This window comes from Anser cygnoides, chromosome 1 (genome assembly GCF_040182565.1).
Source record: "Anser cygnoides isolate HZ-2024a breed goose chromosome 1, Taihu_goose_T2T_genome, whole genome shotgun sequence".
Lineage (NCBI taxonomy): Eukaryota > Metazoa > Chordata > Aves > Anseriformes > Anatidae > Anser > Anser cygnoides.
Genome location: NC_089873.1, coordinates 102244296 through 102266191, shown reverse-complemented (window position 1 = coordinate 102266191; position 21896 = coordinate 102244296). Strand labels below are relative to the sequence as shown.

At 44.4% G+C, this 21896-nt stretch overlaps 1 protein-coding gene, 1 long non-coding RNA gene and 1 other non-coding gene across 6 annotated transcripts in view; 1 reads left to right on the top strand and 2 right to left on the bottom strand.

Annotated features, from left to right (window-relative positions):
* LOC106047847 (uncharacterized) overlaps window positions 1–5747 on the top strand; it is a 12758-nt gene extending 7011 nt beyond the window's left edge. For 3 of the 4 annotated variants that reach the window (XR_007159276.2, XR_007159274.2, XR_007159273.2), the window contains one exon: window positions 5620–5747. This is a non-coding gene — a long non-coding RNA (uncharacterized lncRNA). Of the gene's footprint in view, window positions 1–2880; window positions 3009–5619 lie in introns of those variants that run through there. The other variant, XR_007159272.2, reaches the window with a different exon arrangement.
* The window catches only part of NCAPD2 (non-SMC condensin I complex subunit D2), a 22130-nt gene extending 234 nt beyond the window's left edge, over window positions 1–21896 (bottom strand). The window contains exons 1-30 of the mRNA XM_048051561.2: window positions 21735–21896; window positions 21534–21609; window positions 21392–21450; window positions 20774–20955; window positions 20185–20324; window positions 19729–19856; window positions 19520–19643; window positions 19291–19438; window positions 18540–18737; window positions 17872–18006; window positions 17243–17327; window positions 16479–16650; window positions 16096–16217; window positions 14950–15159; window positions 12868–13042; window positions 11142–11226; window positions 10854–10987; window positions 9752–9884; window positions 8139–8223; window positions 7874–8035; window positions 7407–7621; window positions 6109–6220; window positions 5681–5804; window positions 5308–5463; window positions 4974–5151; window positions 3860–3954; window positions 3004–3084; window positions 773–959; window positions 385–511; window positions 95–262 (exon numbers count right to left, since the gene is read on the bottom strand). Coding sequence (XP_047907518.2) covers window positions 95–262; window positions 385–511; window positions 773–959; window positions 3004–3084; window positions 3860–3954; window positions 4974–5151; window positions 5308–5463; window positions 5681–5804; window positions 6109–6220; window positions 7407–7621; window positions 7874–8035; window positions 8139–8223; window positions 9752–9884; window positions 10854–10987; window positions 11142–11226; window positions 12868–13042; window positions 14950–15159; window positions 16096–16217; window positions 16479–16650; window positions 17243–17327; window positions 17872–18006; window positions 18540–18737; window positions 19291–19438; window positions 19520–19643; window positions 19729–19856; window positions 20185–20324; window positions 20774–20955; window positions 21392–21450; window positions 21534–21609; window positions 21735–21861 — 4123 coding nt within the window. The 5' untranslated portion in view covers window positions 21862–21896. The remainder of the gene's footprint in view (window positions 1–94; window positions 263–384; window positions 512–772; window positions 960–3003; window positions 3085–3859; window positions 3955–4973; window positions 5152–5307; window positions 5464–5680; window positions 5805–6108; window positions 6221–7406; window positions 7622–7873; window positions 8036–8138; window positions 8224–9751; window positions 9885–10853; window positions 10988–11141; window positions 11227–12867; window positions 13043–14949; window positions 15160–16095; window positions 16218–16478; window positions 16651–17242; window positions 17328–17871; window positions 18007–18539; window positions 18738–19290; window positions 19439–19519; window positions 19644–19728; window positions 19857–20184; window positions 20325–20773; window positions 20956–21391; window positions 21451–21533; window positions 21610–21734) is intronic.
* Window positions 21030–21351, bottom strand: LOC125180595 (small nucleolar RNA U85). Its single transcript, XR_007159285.1, has one exon. It is a non-coding gene; the product is annotated as a small nucleolar RNA U85 (small nucleolar RNA).

The window sequence follows — 21896 nt, the reverse complement described above, 5'->3', positions numbered from 1 at the left end:
GCCCCTTCCAGGGGGATGTTCTTGAGGTGCCATATCTATAGTCTTTCTCCAGGTCTCCACTTTTACCTTTAGACATACATGTCCAGTGACTTACCATCCTCAGAGCTGTTCTCCTCATCACTGGAGAAGGTGATAATAGTTTTTTTGCGTGGACGGCTCTTCTGGGCAGGCTTACGGTTCCGCAAAGTGCGAGGCTGGGGGGTGACAAAAGCTTTATCCTCATCCCTGTTAGCTGTGCTCAGGGGCTGGCGGCGTGAGCTTGCTATTAAAAAAAAATAGGGAAGGTAGCAGACCTTCTGTCTGTAAGGGTGAGGAAAAGTCCCTAGGTGTCTCTACTATACTTCAGGATAAGGGAGAAAGACTGCAGTCTCAATAGGAAGATACCTGCTGTTGGCCTTCTCTTGGCTGGCTCTGGCATTGGAGTTCTACTGCCTTCCTGGCATGTCTCTGCTGAATCCAGTCCTCGGTTATGGCAGGCATACAGCTTCTGCTCCAGCTCTTCAGCCAGAGCCTGGTATAGAGGTAACACAGTGGAAAACAAAACAAAACAAAACAAACAAAAAAAAAAAAAAACCAGAAACAGGGTAGGGAAGAAACAGAGAGAACCATTACATCCACAGCACGGCCACTTCCTACCCCAGAATTTCCATCATGATCTCTGATAAATTGCTGAGACCAAGGAAGAGCCTGTTTAACACAGAACAGCATGTCTTTCCAATCATTATGTGTAAAAAGCAGTTTTCCTCAAGTGGACACTTCCCACCATCCTTACTTTAGTCTCAGGTTTGCTGGCTGCTCGGCGGAATCGAACCAGCACCGCTTGGAAACAACTGTAGACAGCTGGGTCCTGTAGCTTGTCTGCAAAGCAGTCAAAGTTGTCCTGCAGCTTGTGAAGGCCCCGTTCTGAGATGGGAAGCAGATTAAGGCAGTGGGATAGATCCCGATATTGACGCTCATTCCTGGGAAAGACAGACTGCCCTTAGCTCATATGAAAAGGGCTGTGCAAAGATGAACACATCCTACGTAGAACTACAGCACATGGGGATAAGGCATTTTCCTGCTGGTGTTTCTCCCCTTCAATACATGAGACTTATGCTATTTTGTTACAAATCTGTTACAGAGTGCCCTGCCACACCAAGCACTTCACAACAACCACTGTATCCCAGAGATGCTGATTTAGTGCCTGTCAGAAACACAAAGGCTTCACTGTTAAAGAACACAGTTGTTTGTTTAGAAGGTGTCAGAAGTTATTGTTGGCTAGTAGTAAAAACACTCAGTGAGGTGAGGACTCTTCTTGAAGGGTCTTATTTCAACTAAAAACCAAAGAAAAAAGCTGGTTGCTCATATTTTTCATGTTTGAGACTGTCTCAAGCAGAAGCTATATTTGAAATTGTCTTTCCTGGCCAGTTAAAAGGCATAAAGAAGGCTATTTTCATTAATATGGCAAGTGAACAAGCAGTATCTGCTGTGTCAAAGGACAACAAGGTCCAGGTTCCAGTGAAAGTTACTATTAAAAAAGGATCTAAACTGACATTTTTAATATAGTTCACTGTACCAGAATGGGAGGAAGAAACACAAGGCTGAAGCCCCTCTAATTCATGCTTACAAAGCAGAGGGCTTGCATATGCATTTTCAGAATGCACTATTCAAATGTGGACAGATAAAGAACAAAGCTGCAGCATCCAGGTGCTTCCATTTAACATCTCAATAATACTTGGCATGCTGCTGTTTAGAACTCCAGAAATCCTAAGGATGGTGGCTAAAAAGTCTTTTCTGGTAAGCTCCTGTTTAGCCTTGAATGAGAATCTTGCTCTAGAATTACCTCTAGTGTGCACTGAGCTGATCATCTTTGTAGTATGGCAATATTAGAACAGTTTAACAAAGGCTAGATGTGTCTTACACCCAGAAAGATCTTTACAAGTGTGGTCTGAAGAGCTCACCAGTGTTCCTGGGAGGAAGTTTTGGAGAGAGGGTTCACTCTCCACTCCAGCTCAGGAAACAAAATCCAATTATTTCTGAGAAATATGCTACTCCCTGAGGCAGCTGAGCAGGTCACATGCCCAGGCACTGTGTACAAACGGCCAAGATAAGCAGACACAGCTTTAAACCTCAAGGGCAAAGTCACAGCTACAAAGAAGGAAAACCATCGGAACAGAGGAAAGCTAGGTATGCCAAATCCAGTGGCAGATAAAGATAACAATGAAAATACACAGCGAAGAGGCAAATACACTTTTACTTTCTTTTTCTTTTTGAGAAAAAAAAGTGTACATTTATGTCAGTGAATTTACCTCTTTGGGAACAGGGGGAAAGGAGCAATAAGAAAACAAAATCAAACAGGAAGCAAAAAGATACTCTAGATTCATGGGATGGGCCTTGTACTACATGCTCTGTAATCAGCACCATGAGCAAGGCACACACATCTGTGTGACAGAGCAAGAAGAGCAAAGGAATAAACATCTTGCAGCACAAGCACTCAAACAATAAAACGGAGTCCCAGGCACAGTTAGAACTGAACGGCGCATCCACGCAGAACAAGGACAGGCCTCTCAACTAGGTAGAGATCAGCCCAGGCAGGACTGATAAGGAGATTCCAACTCCTCAGCTGAACACGTTAATTTCTTAGCTGAGTTGCCTCTAAAGAAGGACAGCAAAGGTGCATAAAAGCCACACTTGGGGTATCTCCTTGCCTAGCTGTAAATGATATAGATCTAAATTGTCACAAAACCTTTCTCCCGAGATGAGGGGAGAGGGTCCAATCACAATGTAATAAATATATACAACTTCGACCTTCTGTTCTTATTCAAGTATTTTTAAGAGGATGACGGGAAAAAGAGGAAAGAAAACAACATCTGAATTAGGTCTCTATTCCTTGTATCTCAGCATTTGTGACATGAAGAATATGATGGGAGCCTGTTACCCCCCCCGTACAGAAGCTGGTTTCTTCTAACAATTCTTAAGAAACAAACAGACTTATTTGTCAGAAAATTCAGGATTTAAACCCACCTGGCAGTCCGGAATCGCTGACAAAGTTTCTCCACCAAGCTCTCTGTCTGTTTGTCTTTTGTAATATATGAGAAGAGATGTCTGCAAAGGAAAAAAATAGCAAAGCTGAAAGCCCAGAGAGGAAACCCTGTTTTTGCCTACACAGTTGCATGCTTGCAGCTCTTCTACCCAGTGATCAGCTGGGTGGTCCTTCAAACATGAAGACTAGAGAGCCCTGCATGCCTCAGACTCTGTTCGGGAGAAAACGTGTTATATGCTGATGGCTTAAGTAGTAATCACAGTTGCTGTTGTGGGATAGCTGCTATGACATAATTAAAAGTGTGTTTGTCTAAGAGTGTCTGCCTAGTATGAAACTAAGAAATCAGCTAAAACAGAGACTCTTGCAGGTCTGGAGTGAGAAGCGCTTATGTCTGTGTGAGGTAGGAGGGATGCTGAAAAGGCTGAAGTGTCTACTTCTGAGCAGCTCCTTTCACAGAATGGCTGAGGTTGGAAGGGACCTCTGAAGATCTAGTCAAACCCCCCTACCAAGCAGGGTCACCTAGAGCACATTGCACAGGATGGCATCTAGGTTGGTACTGAATATCTCCAGAGAAGGAGACTCCATAACCTCTCTGGGTAACCTGTAATGCAATTCTCTGTGGAGTCTTTCCACCTCCCCAACTATGTGGCTTTAGAATTGATTTTCCTTGGCATGACTTTCAGATGCAGACTATGAAAAGTCAGACTGGGGAGAACAAGTGAAAAGGCATTTTGTATGTCACTGTAGTTTCTCTTCCCTAGATACGGCACCCCCTTTGCATAAATGTAGTCATGGTCAAAACAGATTTCATTAACCCTCATCTCAGATTTCACATACTTCATAATAGTGCAGAAGGATTCTTCATCTACGCCACAGTCAGGATCTGAGAGGCGACTGATCATGTCTGGAAGCAGGTTATAGATGGTGTTACCCTGTGCAGGACACAAGGTTTTGCATGAGATACAGAATTATGAATGACTTGAGCCAAGACAAATAAGCTGCTTACTTAAAATTACCTCTTTTCTCCCCACTCCAAAGTACTGACTGAAAGCATCAGCTTCATGAAACGAGCTGTACACAGCCAGCCAAACCTATTCAGGGCTACTTTGCTAAAGCTAAGGAGCTTACAACTGCAACTCTTGATTTACAATAGCTCTGGTCTTTGGCAGACCTGGATGCAGTTTCTTTCTTTTCTAACCTGGTCACATCCCAGCACAAAAGTGTTCTGATAAAGGAAGCAAACAGAGCTTAAAGAACTGCCTCCCACCTTGCCTGAAAGGGCCCAGTGCAGATTCCCTTTCCTACTGCTTTTACGTGGCTTAGTCAAAGCCACTGCAGAGATGGGAAACCAGTGTGGTCAGGTGGCTTGCTTAGCTTTTAACAGAGCAAGCCAAGACAGTAAAGTTTTAGCATCATTGCAGCCTCTCAGGCAGTAAATCTGAAACTCTGAAGGGCCTGTAGCAGCCTTCATGTCAAATAAACAGTATACAGAGGGGAACACTGCTATGGCTCTTAACCTGCTTGGACTGTAACTGCCTCAATTTAAGTATCTCAATGTCACAAAGCCAAGAGCAACCTTGAACGGTCTCAGAGATGATGCACTGACTGAGCCCTAAAGTCAGGGAACTCTTACAAGGTGTAAAGGTAAACTGCAGAAAAATCTGTTCCCAAACTTGAACTGGGCACACAGAAAAAAGTGAGTGGAAGAAAGCTCTGCTTTGGAGCCTGGTTTCCAATGTGAATGGACGACGTCAAACTCAACAGCATTAGGGTTAAACCAAACCTCATTTAGCAAAATTCCCTTTATCTACCAACATTTAGTCAACACAGAAGAGAGACAGACAATTTCTACACCACTGATACACCTTCATACGGACTCTTGCATCATTAACCCAGCCTTCACCAGCCTCCCTCCGCTCTTGTGAACTAAGGTTCCTGATCATCCACTTGCCTTGTTGGAGAGTTCACTGAAAAAGTTCTGAGCCACTCTCACGATTGCCTCTTCTGGGTCTATAAGCAGAGCTGCCATTTCACTCACTTGGCCTTTCACCTTTACCATGTCTTTGAGGATGAGGTGAGTCATCACCACTCCAGCCGTCTGCCTCACGCTTTGACAGGGGTCCCGCAACCTGACAGAAGCATACAGTTACCAGAGATGCTTGGCTGCCTTCTCTAAGTCACCATACCTATGACAGCCTACTCCACAAGCCAGCTCTCTGTTGTCTCCTTGCACTGACACTGAGCTCTCATCACCTGCCCGCTGCCAGCAATAAGCACAGCATTACCTGGCATAGAGATGTGGTGTCCATGGCTCCACCAGATTGGGGAAACGGATGGCCAGATCTCCTGCTGCAATGATGAGGTTGGATCTCACACCAGGCAGACTGGACTTCTCCATCATAGTGAACAGCAAGCGCAAGTGGGAGTCACAGAACTCAGAGCTGGTGGGACAGGGTAAAGAAAAGAAGGCATCGACACCAAAACCCACTCTCTGATACTAGCGAGACCAAAACAACAACAAATATATTTATATATATATATATGAAAGCTCTTTTGCATGTTTTTAATTTATTTTTTTATTTCTCTCCACTGCAAAGGAGCTGCAACATTTCTTGTGCTTTGGTACCAGGGAGGTTTAGAAGAGACTATTGGCGTTACCTCATCATGCAGAGTTTGCCAAGAGTCAAGGCTGCAGCAGCTCTAAGTGCTGGATCACTGTAGAGCCCAGGGTTGTTACAGATCTTGAGCACCAGTGGAACAAAGGCAGAAAACAGGTGCTTTTCTAGAAAGTGGAGAATGAAGGCAGCAGATATGTGAGCACTATTTGAGCAGTACCCTTGAAGAACAATTACTCAGTTTATCCCAGAATTCCTGAGGACAATACCAACTGGATAATTCACTTTTGCCACAAAAAAAAAAAGCTCCATAGAGGCAGAACAAAGAAAAAGTGCACACAGAAACTGATACTGAAAAAAAATGACAGTATTTATGAAGGAAACAGCCTCCCTCCTTCTAGCTGTGTTACCCAGTGTACCTTTTCTGTCACTGCAGACAGAACCTGTACTCTTTAGTGGAGCCACACCTACCATCTAGAAGTTCTGTTTCACAAATACTGCGGATGAGCTCAGCCTCAGTGTCATCAGCAGAGGCTCCCACAAGGCCCAGTTCCTCTTCCATAGTGGTCTCATTTCCTGTGCTCTGTGCAGAAAGGACAATTGTAAAATAAGATGATGGGCAACAATAATCCTTTCCTTCATGAAGTACTTCTCTCTTAGAGAAGAGGTGCAATGCAAGTCACCAGCAGCATGACTACAGTTTGGAAGAACAGACTGACAGATAATTTTATAACCCACTTTTTCCTAAGAATTAAATGAAGCTGTGAAGGGTATCCAGGATTTGCTAGTCCAAATGCCACCAAGTACCAAAGAAAGTCTAAGTTACCGAAGCTAACAAGCTGAGACAGAAATAAGACACACCTGGCACCAATGCCCGAGTCCAACACAATTCAAGGGACACGCAAATCCTAAAAGCAAGAAAGATCAAAGCAGCCTTCGAATTGGTGGCCTTGTGAGCAAGATTACAGGAACCTTATAGCAAGGAAAAAAAACAACACAAACCTGCAGGACCAAATCTGCATCCAACTGCTACTTCTGGGAAAATCTCATAGTAACCTCACCGTGTGTGGGAAGTTACTGATAAGCAGGGTGGATGAGAAAATGAAGTACAAGTTTCTCTGAACACAGCAGTGTAGGCATCTAATAAAGACTGGAAGCCTAAGTACACAAGACTTTTCCTTGAGTAAGGATAGGAAAAAGAAAAGAAATCAACCTTTCTGGACTCCAGAAAACACTGAGGTAGACCATGGTATTTGTATCAAACAGATCCCAGTAAGAAGGCTACTGTTAAATACTTTCATAATCATTCCCTGAGAGACCGTAGATCCTCAAACCTCTACGGATCAAGGTTCCAGAAGCCCTTTTGCAAAACTCAGGGTATGAATGAGTGTTCTTCAACACCAGCAGCAATTGCAAAAAGATTGTGATGCTAAGAAAGGAGGTGATGGGTGAAGAGGAAACTTTCCTGAAGCAGGAAGATAAACCTGGTTAGGATAACACCCTTCACTTCCTCCCTGCTGCCTGTTCCAAGCCCAAGAGCAGTTGGAATTTTACTTAACAGGATTGTCACAGATCTCAGTTCTCCTTGTCAAACCTTGACCAACCCATGTCCCCTTCTATTCCCACAGCGTGTGTTACCTTGGACATCACGCATCCCAGGAACATACTCACTAGAAGCTTGCTGTGGCAGTAGCCAGGACACTAGAAAAGCCCACAGGAGAAAACAAAAAAAACAAACAGACAAAAACACCTCACAACTCAGTTCTCACCCGAGGCCTCTGCTTCGTTGTGCTGCTGTCAAAATTCTTCTTGGTCTTCTGCTCCTCCTTGAGGATGCGGCGTCTGCGCAGCTCTGCGCTCACAGACACCTCCAAATATGCTACCTGCTGCAGTGCCACCTGTCCCACAAGGGACACCAGATGCATCAGCAGGAACGTAGGGAGGCTGCTAGCACCAGAGACCCTGCTGGGAGAAGCCTCTTGATCTAGTGGAGAAAAATTATTGCAGTTCAGTATTAATTTGGACTCTACCCCCCACGACCAGTTACTGCCAAATCTTATTAACTGTATAACTCAACTTCATTCTCCACAGACCCCTTCACAACACCCATAACCTTCCATGCCAACATCTCCACTAGCTCCTCAACTCTGCTCTCCTCTTGCAGTTACTCCAAATCACCCCATCACAGCACTGGAAACCAGGGGTACAGATTTTCTTCACCAGCTTTTTTCCTTACCAGCTTTCTGCCCATCAGCCTCCTGCAGCTTGTCCAGAACTTTCTGGCTGCACACCTGCAGGATGCGAGCACTTATCTCCTCTGCCCCTTCTGCTAGCTGGTAGATAAGTGTTATTGCTGCCTCCATGAAAGGGATCCAGTCACCACTTGGCTGGACAAAGCCTGATGAGAAAATGGAGCCATGTACCACGCACAACAGCAACAGCACAGGCTGTCTCACAGCCCAACTCCACCTCCTCCAAACCTCCTGCTGTCCTGAGCTCACCTTTACTCACAGCCTCAGTCAGGCACCCAAAGAGCATGTGTGTCTGGGGCAGTCGAAAAGGGGCTTTGTTCCTCTCCAGTGCTGGCTGCAGAGAGAGTAGATCTTAACCACACAACAGAACTCCCCCATGCCCTCCCTGGCACTTAATCTTGCTGTGTGCACAATCCCAATCAAAAGCCTGTTATGCCCATGGCAGTGACAGTCAGCACAGCTCTGCAACTTAACACACAGCAGGGATATTACTGACACTTTCGAAGACACTGTGTCAGCACCGTGCAGATTCAAAGTTTGGCCAGAGGATGACCCCAAACCAGATAGTTCCACTACTTCGCTTTAAATCAAAATAACTCCTGAAATCTCAAAATGACTCCCTGTATTTGATGTTATTTTGCTCCTTCATTCTCCACAATGAAGGAGATGGAAACCTTTAGAGCATCTTCAGAATTAGCAATGGTAAATCAATAAGATGCCCTTGGCTATGGGTATGGTACTCCAGCACCCATAAGCTTTTGTTTAAAAGCAAAATATCATCACTAGAAATAGTGGAAGACAGCTCTGGATCCAACATCACCTTGCACTTACAGTGATTAGAACACTCTGTATCACTCCCACTACGTATTAGCCTGGGAATAAGATAACCCAGAGAACTACTAAAACAAACCTGACAATGCCTTGGATATCCCAGCACATCTGTGGCTATCTGATCAAAATAGATGAAAAGAAGCTACTGCTTGAGGTTCTAACAGCTTTCACTAGCTGGAAACAAAATTCCTCAATTTATTATAATCCTACTCTCCATACTAAACTTCTGGTTTGGGGCAGAAGAGCTACCACAGTTAGTCAAGTATCAGTCCCTTCTCACATACTAACTTAACTGCAGAGTTAAGTAAACCTAAAATTAAATTACAACTATCTTCAGAACATTTAAGAGCGCTGTAACGCCCATTAATTCATGAAGGTCCTGCATTAATGTCTGCATTCTCAAAACAGAATGATCATGTTGTGTGGAGGAGGGCTGCTTTTACTACTGGAACTCCTGAATTGAAATGCTCTAAATATTTGAGTCAGAAAAGAAAAAAGCTTTTCTTTGTTAATGCACTTGGGGGGGAAAAGGTATAAAATGTTCTTTGACAGAGAAGCCATGTGATAGGTCACCAGTTACAACGTGAATGAGTTTGAAAATCTTTTGTCTTATGCTCAGCTGTACAGCTGCCACTCCCAAATATCAATTAATAGGGAGGGTAAAGGCAACAACAGCAGAAAATAGCAGTAGATGAAAGGACTCCAGGACCAAGGAGACACAAGTCAGCTTAGAACTGGGAGTCTGACTGAGAGAAGCGGAAGAAAAACAGATTTTCTTGTGTACTGGACTCTCTGCTACTTTGAATTCAACCTGTTGAATAATGAAAATTTTTATTGCATGTTCACTGATGTGTGATAAGCTTTCCTGACAGTGCTGCTGAATGGTCTCAATCTACCTTATTTCAACAAACAAAAAATACCCCCCTCCCCAACTAGTAAAATTCTCTTTTACTTCTTTTCTCAGTATAAGCTACTTCACACTTTTTTAAACCACTATTACTGTGACCTCATGGGCAAACTGGAAGTCTTACCTTACGGTTACTGGCAAGTTTGGAGATTGTATTGCATACTTCTTGCGCCAAGCAATAGTCTTCACATACCTTCTCAGACAACCCTACTGTCACCAAAACATCCAAGTTGCTACCTACAATCTCTGGCTTCCCTCTGTGGAATAGAAGACACAGGAGTGCTATGTGAGGTGCTGATTAAAGTTTACAGTAAACATACATAGACAACAGAAATGCTCCTCGTACCTTATGGAAAGTACCTTGTGGGGACAAAAAAAAAAAAAAAAAAAAATCTTTACACCCACCTCCCCTTTCTACCTGTGACACTAGGTCCGTTCTTTAGAATGTACAATTAACAGAGTGAAGAGGGTAAAAACAGAATTTAACATATTTAAAAAGGAACCCTGAAGAAATAATAATCCTAATGGGTTAAAACAAAAGCTAAAAGTCACCCCCTTTAACAGATTTCTGGAGAAGAAAGTGTTGTTCTTATTCCACAAATATACCCATGGTCTAGAAACACAGTGGCCCAGATATCCCCTCATGGGATACCCCAGAAATCTACATTTTTGTAGAAATTCCATGATTTTAAAAGTATCTTAATTTTGAATTTATGTTTACAATTGTGCTGCAAGCACATGGAATGGGGTGGTAGAAATACCTTGGGAGAAATATCTAATACTCAAATTGTAGAAGCGCCTGTTCGCTCTTACACTAGAGCCAAGACCTTTACAAAGGATGTCATGAAGATCTACTTCTGACTGATGAATGACTGAAGTAGGAAGAGCAACATGAAACTAGCAGGTAAGCTAAATGCCTAAGGGTTACTAGGTTGTGAAGTGGAGGAAATGAAATTATAAGTTACTTAAACAAAATAAATTATAGTGCCATTACACTCTTTTTGACCACAGAAAGGGAAGCAGATTCTTTTCCCACTGTGCTAAGGCTCTAGGCATCTCCTTTCAGCAGCTTCTCATGATTCTTCTCAAAACACAAATGATCTGATTACTATTTTTTAAAGCTGCAGAACCAAGGGTCAGTTGATGCAGCACCAACAGTTTTTCAATAAAAGTCAACTCCCTCTACATCCTCTCACTCACAGGATCACACTGGGCCCTAGGCTCACCGTGCCATCAACCCCAGCAGCATCACAGCTGCACGTCGTTCTAGAGGCGAGCACTGCAACTTTTCTGTGAACTGCTCCCACAGCAGCTGGATCACAGCAGGTTTTATTTCATCTTTCTGCACAAACTCTGAGATCTGGAAAAGAAATACAGTAAAACAAGCAGTGAGAGGCAGAGGAGGATGGACGGACTTCAGACCAACAGACATTCACAGCAATGACTGCCATTTTAACATAACAGATATTTAAGATTACAAATACAATCTAAACCCAGACCAAGCAAATACTTACTATTTCTTCCAAGCACTGTATTGTTCCTAGCGAAGCATCTACCATGATGAGAGAGAGAGAATGCACCAGGTTCTGGGCCCTGGCCCTTTGAAGGGAAAGAAAAAAAAAAGAAAAAGCAACTGTCATGATTACTCACTTACTCAGAGAGTTGAGGACAACTATTAGGTATCAGATCTGATTTCTGGGGACAAAAAAACTTGCCCTTCCACGAGCTATAGTTCTCAGAGTCACCCAGACCAGATTTCAGCAAGCACGCCATGAGCTCAGAAGTCTACTGCTGTTCTTCTCAATGCTCCGCACCAAATGCCCAACAAGAGGCATCAGACATTTCCCAGTTTCCTCTTAACCACAAGTCACAGTACTACTCACTAGAGCATAAGAAACTGCAAAACTCTCTGTGAACAAATAAGGCCCGAGATCAATCTGCAGGAGAGTCATCTCCAGTCATTACTAGGTGTGCTGTTTGCTGCCCTGGTGGTGTAATGAGGGTGAGGTATGGTACCTCTCACCAGGGATCACATTTATCTAAGTGAGCATGCATCCAACGGTATTTGCATGTGGTCAAGTGCTAAGAAAAAAAGAGCAAGTGCCAACACTACAGGGAAGATTCAGCTTCTCTCTGGTGTGGAATAACAAGCATGCAAGTGGCACCCAGCTCCCACTCCCCAAATTCTTGGTAACAGCAACAAATAAAGACCCCATTAACATCCTTTCACCCTCTGTGTGCAGAGGTTTATTACAGAAAGATTTAAGATTGGTCTGAATGAAATGTGTGTGAAAGCACCTGAACCATAATAATAAAAACCACCAACCTTGTGTTGTGTGAGAGATAAAGAAACTGTCTTAATGAAAAAAAAAAGTCAAGGACAAAAGTGACAGCAAGAAAACTAGTAAACACCAAGGAATGTGCTGTTCACATCAGAAGCAGAATGCCTATACTCAAATAAAGACTATAGCATGCATGACTTGTCAGCAGAAACCCTGAGGTTTGGGAACAAAAACTCTTAAGTTTCCACCAAGTTGTATGCTATTCCTCTTATAACCACCCAATTGCAAGAGAGACAATACTGTTAAAAAAAAAATAGAGGAACAGACATTGGGCTACAACATTGCCCAAGGAGGGTGAAGTCCCATGTCTCCAAGACTGGGAGTCAGCTGCTATGGGCTGATCCCATAAGGGATTGAAAACCTGTCCAAATGTCAGTTCACTGTTGCCAATCAAGAACCCAACTGACATGACAAATATTCAATAGCTGACGCCCCTTGACCCCAACACATGGGGATCCTACTCAGATCATTGGAACAGATGCCTCCTGGTGTGGCGCTTTGTATGAGTGAAATTTATGAGAAAGTTCAGCGTGAGCACCTGATAGCAGTTTCATTTAAAATACTTCATAGGTTTGCCTCCTGTAAGGTCTCATGTGGGGTTCTGCTGCATTAACTTCCTACATGTGAATACTACAACAAACCAAAAGCAATAAGTCCCAAAGGAACACTAGGATACCCATATATATAAAAACACATCGGAACTGCACAAGTGTTAGTAACAGTTCAAAGAGAAAACACCTTCACTAGTAGACACAAACCTTACATTTCAGCTCAGCATGAAGCGTGGCAACTTCGATTTCTCTTTCTGTCCATACCCTGTTTCCAACAGCTCCCCAAAGGAAGGAAAATGGAGAGGGAAAAAAGAGAAAAAAAGCCCTCTGAATAGGATGTCCCATACCTCTCTGAATTCCCGCTTGGGCTCAGATAGAGCTGCCTGTAGGCATTCAGCACAGCCTCCTTAACACCAGGCTCTTTTGACCATATGAGGGGGAGCATCCTGCGGATTCCAAGCAGTGCTTGGGGCACACCAAACCGGGAGACTGTCACAAAGAACTCAATGGCTTCCTGAACCACTGCAGAGGAAAAAATAGTTGCGTTAGTGAAGTTTCTTCCTTATCCTTATTAGAAAGGCCATTAAAACATGTTCATAGGCACACTGCTCTCACAGCTAGCCCTAGGAGCATCTAAGATCACTGCTACTGTCTGCAGGTGACTTAAGTCAGAATAGGGTCCCTAGTACAAAGATACAGATGTCCTGGAAGAACTGGTCATAGGTTAACAATATTATAGCTAAACGTGACATGATAAACCTAGGAAATGAACACAGAAGCCACACTGCGGAAAAAAAAAAATCTGTGCTAGGAAACAACAGCTTTGAAAAAGAGATCTTTTGGTCACAGCAGATAAAAAAGCAGCTATCTCAGTACAATGTTGTAACCAGAACAGCTAAGGTACATGATGTATTGATGGGGTACAAAGTATTTGCCATGTATAAGGAATAACAAGACTTGATTCTAACTTGACAATTCCTGAAAATATACTGCCCAGTCTTCTGTTCATAAGACAAGAAAAAAACACATTAAGTTAGAGTGCATTCACAAGAAAGCCACAGTAATGATTAGAGAGTCTGTACAATGAACAGTTTATAGAGTCTGAACTCTGGTTAAGTGGAAGCTTATGGCAGTATGGGCAAAATAACGTCTCAATAAAGAGGCTGTACCCCTACCAGACATTAAAGTGTTTCTGTCTAGACAATCTGCTATGCTTGTGCTGCCCCCAGTCACACCAGAAGGTACACACTTACCAGAGAAAAATAAAATTGCATCTTCATATCTTAAATCTTAATTAAAAAAATTAAATCTGAACATACACATCCCTTAGTCCCACTCAACACCACAGCAGCATACTGCCTGGACATCTAACTTGCCATCCTTCTATTACAGCATAGGACAAAAGCTAGTAAAAACTGCAACCATAAAAACAAAAAAAACCAACCAAAAATCAGGCACTGAAATACCAGCTGAGGGGCAGTCTCTTACCCTTAAACTACACGTGACCCATAAAGATGCTGAATTCAAGAGTTCATTCTTGTGTGTGCAATCAGCTAAAAACATCCCAACCTTGCTGAAGGAAGCCTGCATGCTTAGTACAGCTAAGATACAAGTTCTCAATACAGATGAAGCCATCACAGGTGAAGCCCCAGAAGCATCTGCATGATGCTAAGATGCTGTAGTGTCCAGAGCCACCCATGCTCCAGAAATATGAGAGTGGTTAGGGCAAGTGGATGAGCCAGGGAGGATGGGGAAGGAGGGATTTGTACCCTGCACCTTGCCCCAGTGGTTGATTCATGACAAGAACTTCAAAAAAAAAAAAAAAAGTCTAACATTAGTAGCTGAATTAACCCTATTTGGGACTACTCATCACTCCACCTTTGTACTGAAGGTACAGAACTAACGAGCACCAGGCCATAGGACCTGCTGACAAGGATTGCTTTTGGCTACAGAATAAAGTTTAAGGAGGGGTGATGTTAATGAGACATACTGCTCAGTTCCCCTCTTTTACCCAATGTAACACCTGAAGCAGCATCAAGGCATCAAGCAGGTAACAGAACCCTGCTTAACTTGCCATGCCTGCTTTGGGAGAACCTCAGCTGAGATGAGGATCTCCTCCCTCAAGAGAGGGGAAGCCTACATAAATTAATTTTGGTAATTTTTTTTTTAAATCCTGATATTTTAAAAATATCAATCCTACACATGCCTCAAAAGCCTACTTACACCCTAATGTAACCCTTTCACAACACGAGTTCAGATGGTGCTTCCTGTTCCCAGTGTTCCAGAGCCTGTGACATCTGCTCAGTAAACAGCAGCTCTTCCAGCCTTTTCCTTGGTGTCCCACCACTCCTACATCTCTTCAGCAAGAGGAGGGACCTAGAAAACTTTAAAAAGGGAGGAAAAAATGGCCCCATGGCTATTTCACACACCTGAGACAGAATTTTCGTACATCAGCTTGCTGACCAGGCTCAGGGCTTCTGTGATTTTCACTGAGAAGTTGTAAGCATCTTGCAGATACTGCACCAACATCTCCTGTTTGACCAGCTCTGTCTGAGCCGGCTCTTGAGGCTGCTCTTTGGGCGCAACTTCTTCGATTGTAAAACTACTGTTGTCACATGAAGAATCCTCATGGTTCTTACCTGGGCATAAACACTTGTTTGTTAACAGTATTGAAGGTACAAGAGAAACAGGCACAGCTCAGGGCATTTTAACTCTTCTCCTTCCACCCCATACTGACATCTTGTAACAATCAAGAGACTTCCACAAAAAACAAAACCAAAAAGCAAATAAAAAAGTTACAGATTTTGCCAGCAGACTTATCTACAAAGACAAAATCTCAACATGCTATAAACTCCGGTACTGTAACACGATGCACCACAAATACCAGCTAAGACAGGGGTGGGTAAAGGCATTGTCCAATTTACTCAAACTCCATAAAAACAATGAAGGAGTTAATCTGAACTTGACAGATCCCCAAAGATGGACAAGGGCCTAAAAGGGAATCAGGGCAGAGTACAGAGAAGGCAAAAACTACTACTCTGTAGCAAAGGTTGTGCAAGTCTGGGGAACTGACAAAACTTAATATATTATTATTTAGATAGTAGTTTAAATAGAAATGAGTTCAAGGGGATTAGCTAGGAGACCTTATTCTGAACCAAATACAAAAGATAAAGCATGCAAGTCTTAAAATATAACCAGAAGCATGAGCCCTAGAGAAATAAGACTTTGCTTGAATCCTATACTTGCTCAATAGTAAGCATTATGTGCCACCACCTGTTCAGGAGGCAGAACTCCAGACAAATTCAGAAAGGACAGAAGTGCATGAGCGGATTAACACCGGCTTCACCCCCCATAGCAGATATGATATGACTTAAAACATTAGAAATGCACTTCCAGTGGGAACATTGAACATTTCCCACCAGAACTGATAAAACAGTCAATAATCCAGCTGTCAAGTACATGCAGAACTAAAGTCTACGAGTCAAAAGAAGAGATATGGTGTTCCAGAGGGTTTTAGTCTAACTCTGGTACCAGCTTGAACTCAGGGAAGTGCAAGACTAGTTTGCTGCAGTTACCTATGTAAAGTGTCATCAGAATGCCCAGGATTGTTGCCTCCTCGTTTTCTTCCTCGGAACTAATAAAGGGCTCCTTCCCCTGGAAGCGGCACAGGGCCTTCTGCGTAAGGCGGACTGCACTCCTGGATGACAACATTGCCCAACAGAACGTCAGCAACCCGTTAGGACAGAAAACAAGGGAAAACATCCTGCTTTGCACTAAACACCTGGGAAAGTAGTTCCTGACAGCATGTTGTGCTGGGTACCCTCAATCTCCTCCCACGGAGTAACGTTACTGGAAATCATCCCTTTACCCTGAAGCTCAAACCTTCCTCAAATAAAGAATGGTCGACTGACATAGCCCTTGTTATAAAAACCTCTCTCAAACTGCATAGCCTTCTTACTTGTAATTCAGCTTCTTCAGAAGCCCAGTGATTTGCTCTGATGTACCCTCTGCTGTTTCTTCAACTTCCAGCACCTCATCTTCTTCTTCCTGAAGTGGTAGGAGCTGCTTTGTGGCAGCTCTAACTTCTGGCAGCATCGCTTCCCACTCTTCCTCTGGGGTGATTGCTGGAGCTATAATGAAACAGGGAGAATGGGGAATGGAGAAGACATAAATGATACCCTAAGCAGGGAACGAAAACTCATCTGGAAGTAATCCTACACTTTCTTCCCCCCACAGACAAGACACTATTCCCACTGCTGATCCCATCCAGGCAAGAATATGAATAGACAAGAATTTGGCATAAAAAAAAAATACACTGAAGGGAAGAGTAACAGCTGAGAGAACCATCATTTGCTATTTATTGCTTTGTAGGCAGCATGAGACACAAGGTTAAGCAAGTTTAAATTAATATTGGACCTAACACCTGGATGAAGCCAGGACTCCTTGAATGGTTGACAATGAAAGTCCTGGAGGATGTTCATAGAGGTTTTAAGTTCTTACCCTGTTAACAGAACATTCATAAGGTCCTTTTATTACAACATAAACTTTTTTGAGTTTATTTCCAGTTACCTGGCTTACTGTCTCACACGAGTAAGATCTGAGACAAAAGCCACTGCAATCTGGGAGCAAGTGTAAGATGACAAAAAATAAGCACAGAATAACTCCTACTGGCACAGTACAAGGTACACCTTGTAAAGGGCAAAGGGGAAGAAGAGAAGTTACCTGCAGTTTCTCTGCAACGGTCCCTCATTTCTTGCAGCTTCTGCACCTCTTTTTTGAGTGGGTCAGCCAAGTCAGCATAGCTTAACTGAGGATGCCAGGAAGAGAAGAAATACCTTACTTAACCTTCTTTTTCGAGAATTCTCGTTTCTCTGCTGTAAGTTATCAATCCCCTCAGAACACCTGTATCTTGGAAACTGAAGTAGCAGACTCAGGTCACTATCCTAGAATGGCTGCTGCTGTAAAATGCCAGTCTAAGCCTCAGAAAATCAGGAAGAGGTGCAACTGAATGTAAAAATCTGCAGCTCTGCGTAGAATGTTCTAAAGCCTAATTCTGATCCTAAGGAAAGAAATCCCACAGTGAATTCACATCAAACTGCTGCAGGTTTTTCCAGAATCAAGACCACAACCCTCGTGGTCCTGCATACTTATCAATTATACCAAGTACACCAAGTGAGCGAAGAGCCAGAGAATGTGAGAGCTGAACAACAGAAAACTCTGAAAGCTCCCGCTAGCAGTGTTAAAAGTTACACTGCCTCTTCCACAAGGTACAGAAAGAGTAATGCCCTGCCTATAACACACTGCATACACTCAGCCTGCAAACAGACATATAGCACAGTAGTAGGAATTACCTTGCAGGAGAAGGGATTGTTGGACAAAAACGCAGCCAGGAGCTGGATGGCATTTTTAACTACCACCACAGCTTTGTCTTTGAGACGCCCAACAGCCAGCGATACCACAGACTGGAACTGAGTCAAAGGCAGGGCCTAGGGCACAATGAGAGTGCAGACAAAGTTATCAAGAAGCTCTGGAGACTTGCAAGAAGCTGTTTTCTCACAGACACGTTAATATATCCGCATGCTGTTCTACTGAAAAGCTTGTCTACTGAAAGGCACAGATTATAGATTCATAAAAAAATCTGGGTCTGAAGGGACCTCCATACATCTGGTACAACTTCTGTTGAAAGCAAGGACTTTGATTAGGTTTGCCAAGTTTGCCAGTATTTCCGGTGCTATGTATTCCCATACCAATATCCAGAAAGGCTTTGCGCAACATGCGCTTCCTTCTGTTCTGTCCCAGTAATAACAAGAAGCATGCAATTTCTGTTCCCCACTTCCCTTAACCCTAGGATCTTTGGTCTCTTGTGAAAAGGAATTGCAGACAATTCCTTTGGAGGACAGTATCTTTCTCACTTATACTCCAGTCTCTGCAAACAAAGAACGGGGTAACAGAAATTCCCTTAGAAAATAAATCAGGGAAGAGGGCGACTAAGGCAATACCACTTCCGCACCACACTTACCTTACCCTGAACGATTCGGGTGAAAAGCTGCAGCACCCGACTGCGCACAAGTCCATTGATGTCACAGATGTGGTCCTGCAGCATACTCAAGAAATGGTCCCGAGTACCACGGGCAACTTCCTCCAGCTGGTCACCATTCAGCACCTGCAGCAGCACTTCCGTCATAGCTGCCAGAATGGCGTTTCGCATCATGTAATTCTGCAGAGAGAGGATTTGTTCAACCAGGAACAGAAAAGAAAGCATGACTTGGTATGCCAATGGAAAGGACAGCCCAGAGTTTGGGTCTTTTAAGTCCCATGCTAAAGTCTTGAGTGAATTTCTCCATTCCAGACTTTGGAATGAAACATGAACAACTGAACGTGGCTGTGCTTGCAAGACTGAGCAATCCAGCCCTGCTATCCAGCTAGGTCTGATATGAAACCAAGGACTGACGTGAAAACCGCTTAAGGTTTTAAGGGCACTTTAGTGAAAGGTAACATGATGACAGCCAAACCCATTCAGTACTGAAGAACAAGGGACACCAGCTGTGATCTCAGACCAGTAAGCAGTCTCTGGTTCTCTGATGTCTGAAAGTGACAGAGACTAGACATCACGTTTGTATGTTTTAGGGAAGGCCATGATCTATTCCAAAGGGCAGGTTTTAGCTACTTGATCTCTGTAAAAGAGGTCCTGTTTTCAAAAAGAAAAAAATTGGAGAGCAACACTTCCACTACTTGACTTCTCCAGACATGTAAATGTTTTGCAAATGTACCTCCCCATCCAAGTGACGCAGCAGAACACTTATGTTGGATAGCACCAGAGCAGGAATTTGTTCAGCAAGTTCAGTTATAAAGGTGGCATAACCCTTCATTCTAGAAGTATCACGAGATAAATCCTGTGGATTTCTCTGTCCAATTTCCCTGCACAGAAAGATGACACAAGGAAAAGGGCACCTCGAGTTGCCAGGGTTAGAAAAAGAAGCCTTGGTGGATTTTTCTCACCTCAGAAGTTCACCCACTATACTTTTCAGACCATACTCTGTAGCCCAGACAGTCACAGCCTGAACAAACACTGGGGCCACATGTTCAAAGTGCTGCAGCATCTGTGTGATCTTCAGAGTAGCACCTTTAGGATGAAAGGAGGGAGAAAGAGGTCAGGGAAAATACCTGAGAACAGCTTCCAGAAGAAGGCAGAAAAAGCAGGAACTCACTGAACATGTGACCATAGTGAGTCAAAGCTGTAGCAAGCAGATGTGTCACTGCATCCCGCGTGGCCCGATACTTCTGGAGACCGATACTTGGATTCTCCAGGATACGGTAGCAGCTTCCTGTCATTAAGCTAAAGCCACACAGAAGAGACAGTTAACTTCCCTACTGCAGTTTGCACCAACATCAGCCTAGCAAACTGCACTAGGTACACATCTCTCTCTGAGACCAGAGAGATTCTCCAGTATCCTTAAGAAACTGAGCAACAAACAACTGAATTCTACATGAGAAAATGAAGTGGCTCCTAAATGCCTCACTTTTGCCTCACAGTTTCCTCAGTCTCCCAGTGACATGCATCCTGCAGAAGGCTGCAACACCAGCTCACTGGCAGATTTAACATTTAACCCCTTCTTCCCACACCTGCATCCACTCCATCCCATCCCTTCTCAGCGCTCCCTTACTTGACAAAATCTTCTTCCACCACCACACCACCCCAAAGCCGACGGAGATCCAGCTGCAGCAACTGGTTGAACAGACGCAAGAGTGGCTCCCTCTCCTCTTCCCACGAGAATCCAGAGATCTTTGCAGAGTTCTTTTTGTTCTAGAAAGGAAATTATGTGATGTAATACGTTAGTAGCTTGACAACAGGAAAAAAAACAAAACTCTATCATCCTGCTTCCCTTGAAAATGAACACAGCTGTTAAACTCTACAGCACTGAGAGGCATACATTAAGATGTATAAGACATTTATATGCCCACACCAAGTGACCATTGCTGTCATCTCTGAGCACAGGAGAGAACTCTTAAGGAAATGCTGGCATACTAAGTGCAAGCCAGACACTGAAGAGTGAAACAGAGGTCTGGGCATTTGAGTCCCGACTGATGTTTAGGCACACATTTGTCTGTCTTCCAAGAAGGATTTCACAGAAATACTGCTCTTGCAAGCTTCATGTTTAAATAAACACAGTTATACCATTTGACACAGATTTTAGCAATTTTATGCATTTTCTACATTTATCACCTTGTTTTCTCCCCAGTCTTCTCACCTACCTTTCCGCCAGGATCCACCTCTGCCAACCTACTCTTGAAGGTTTCCTTTTCAAAGGCTTCCAACAGGCCAGTCAGCAAATAGCAGTTCATCTTTAGAGCGTTCCGGTGAGCAGTGCAGTCTGCGTGGCTCAGCCCAGAATCACCCAAGATGGCAGGAAGTTCATTTGAATAATGGGATACCACTGGAGAGAGGTACAAAGAGATGAGTACTTTTGGCCAGGTTCCTCAGACATCCTCTCTGTCAGAAACGTAGAGCAGCCATCAGATTACCAAAGATGTGTGCTCACATCTTGCCAGCTGTAACACGGGTTGCCCCCTGCAACCCAAACCTGGGAGCACTCTCCTATCCTGTTCCCGCAGCCCCCCCGTCAGCTCCGAGAAGCACTTGCTCGGAGCTGATGCACCCCTAGGATTTGCCTTCCAGGGATGTGGGGAAGGGGATTTTCTGTCGGCCTGCCCTTACAGCGAGCACGCACGGCTCTGCGCTGCCCACCAAGATTACAGACCCGTACACAGGAATGGGCTGAGGGCGCAACCCAGCTGGTCAAGTCACATTAGCCTTTATATCATCATGGAGCTGCTGAGCGAGGGCAAACCCCCGTTTCGGCAGGCACCCACCTTGCATCATCAGCTCCAGGGTGTCCTCCCTGAGGGCAGCCGCCACGGCTCGGAAGTTGCTGCGGGGCAAGCACAGCGCGTCAGGGCAGCGCACAGACCCCCGGGGAGGGGGAGCACCCCCCGGCAGCCCCCCGATACTCACCGCAGCAGGCTGTACACGGTGTCAAAGTGCTGCAGCACGGCCAGCGCGCCCTGCGCCCGGAAAGCGGCCCGGAAAGCTGTGGGGAGACACGGCGGGCATGAGGGGGACTGAGGGGGGGACTGGGGGGGGGCTGAGGGGGGGACATGGCGGCGGTGGCGACGAGCCCTCGCCTGGGCGCTGGGGGGGTGCGCAGGGCCCTACCCGTCAGCGCTGGCGGCAGCTCCCGTGCCGACAGCACGTCCTGCACGACGTATCGCCCCACGCCGCCGCCCCGCAGCAGGTCGTCGGCTACCAGGGGCAGCTGGAAGTCGAACGGCGCCGCCATCATGGCTGCCAGGCTGCTCCGAACTGCCCGCGCGGGCC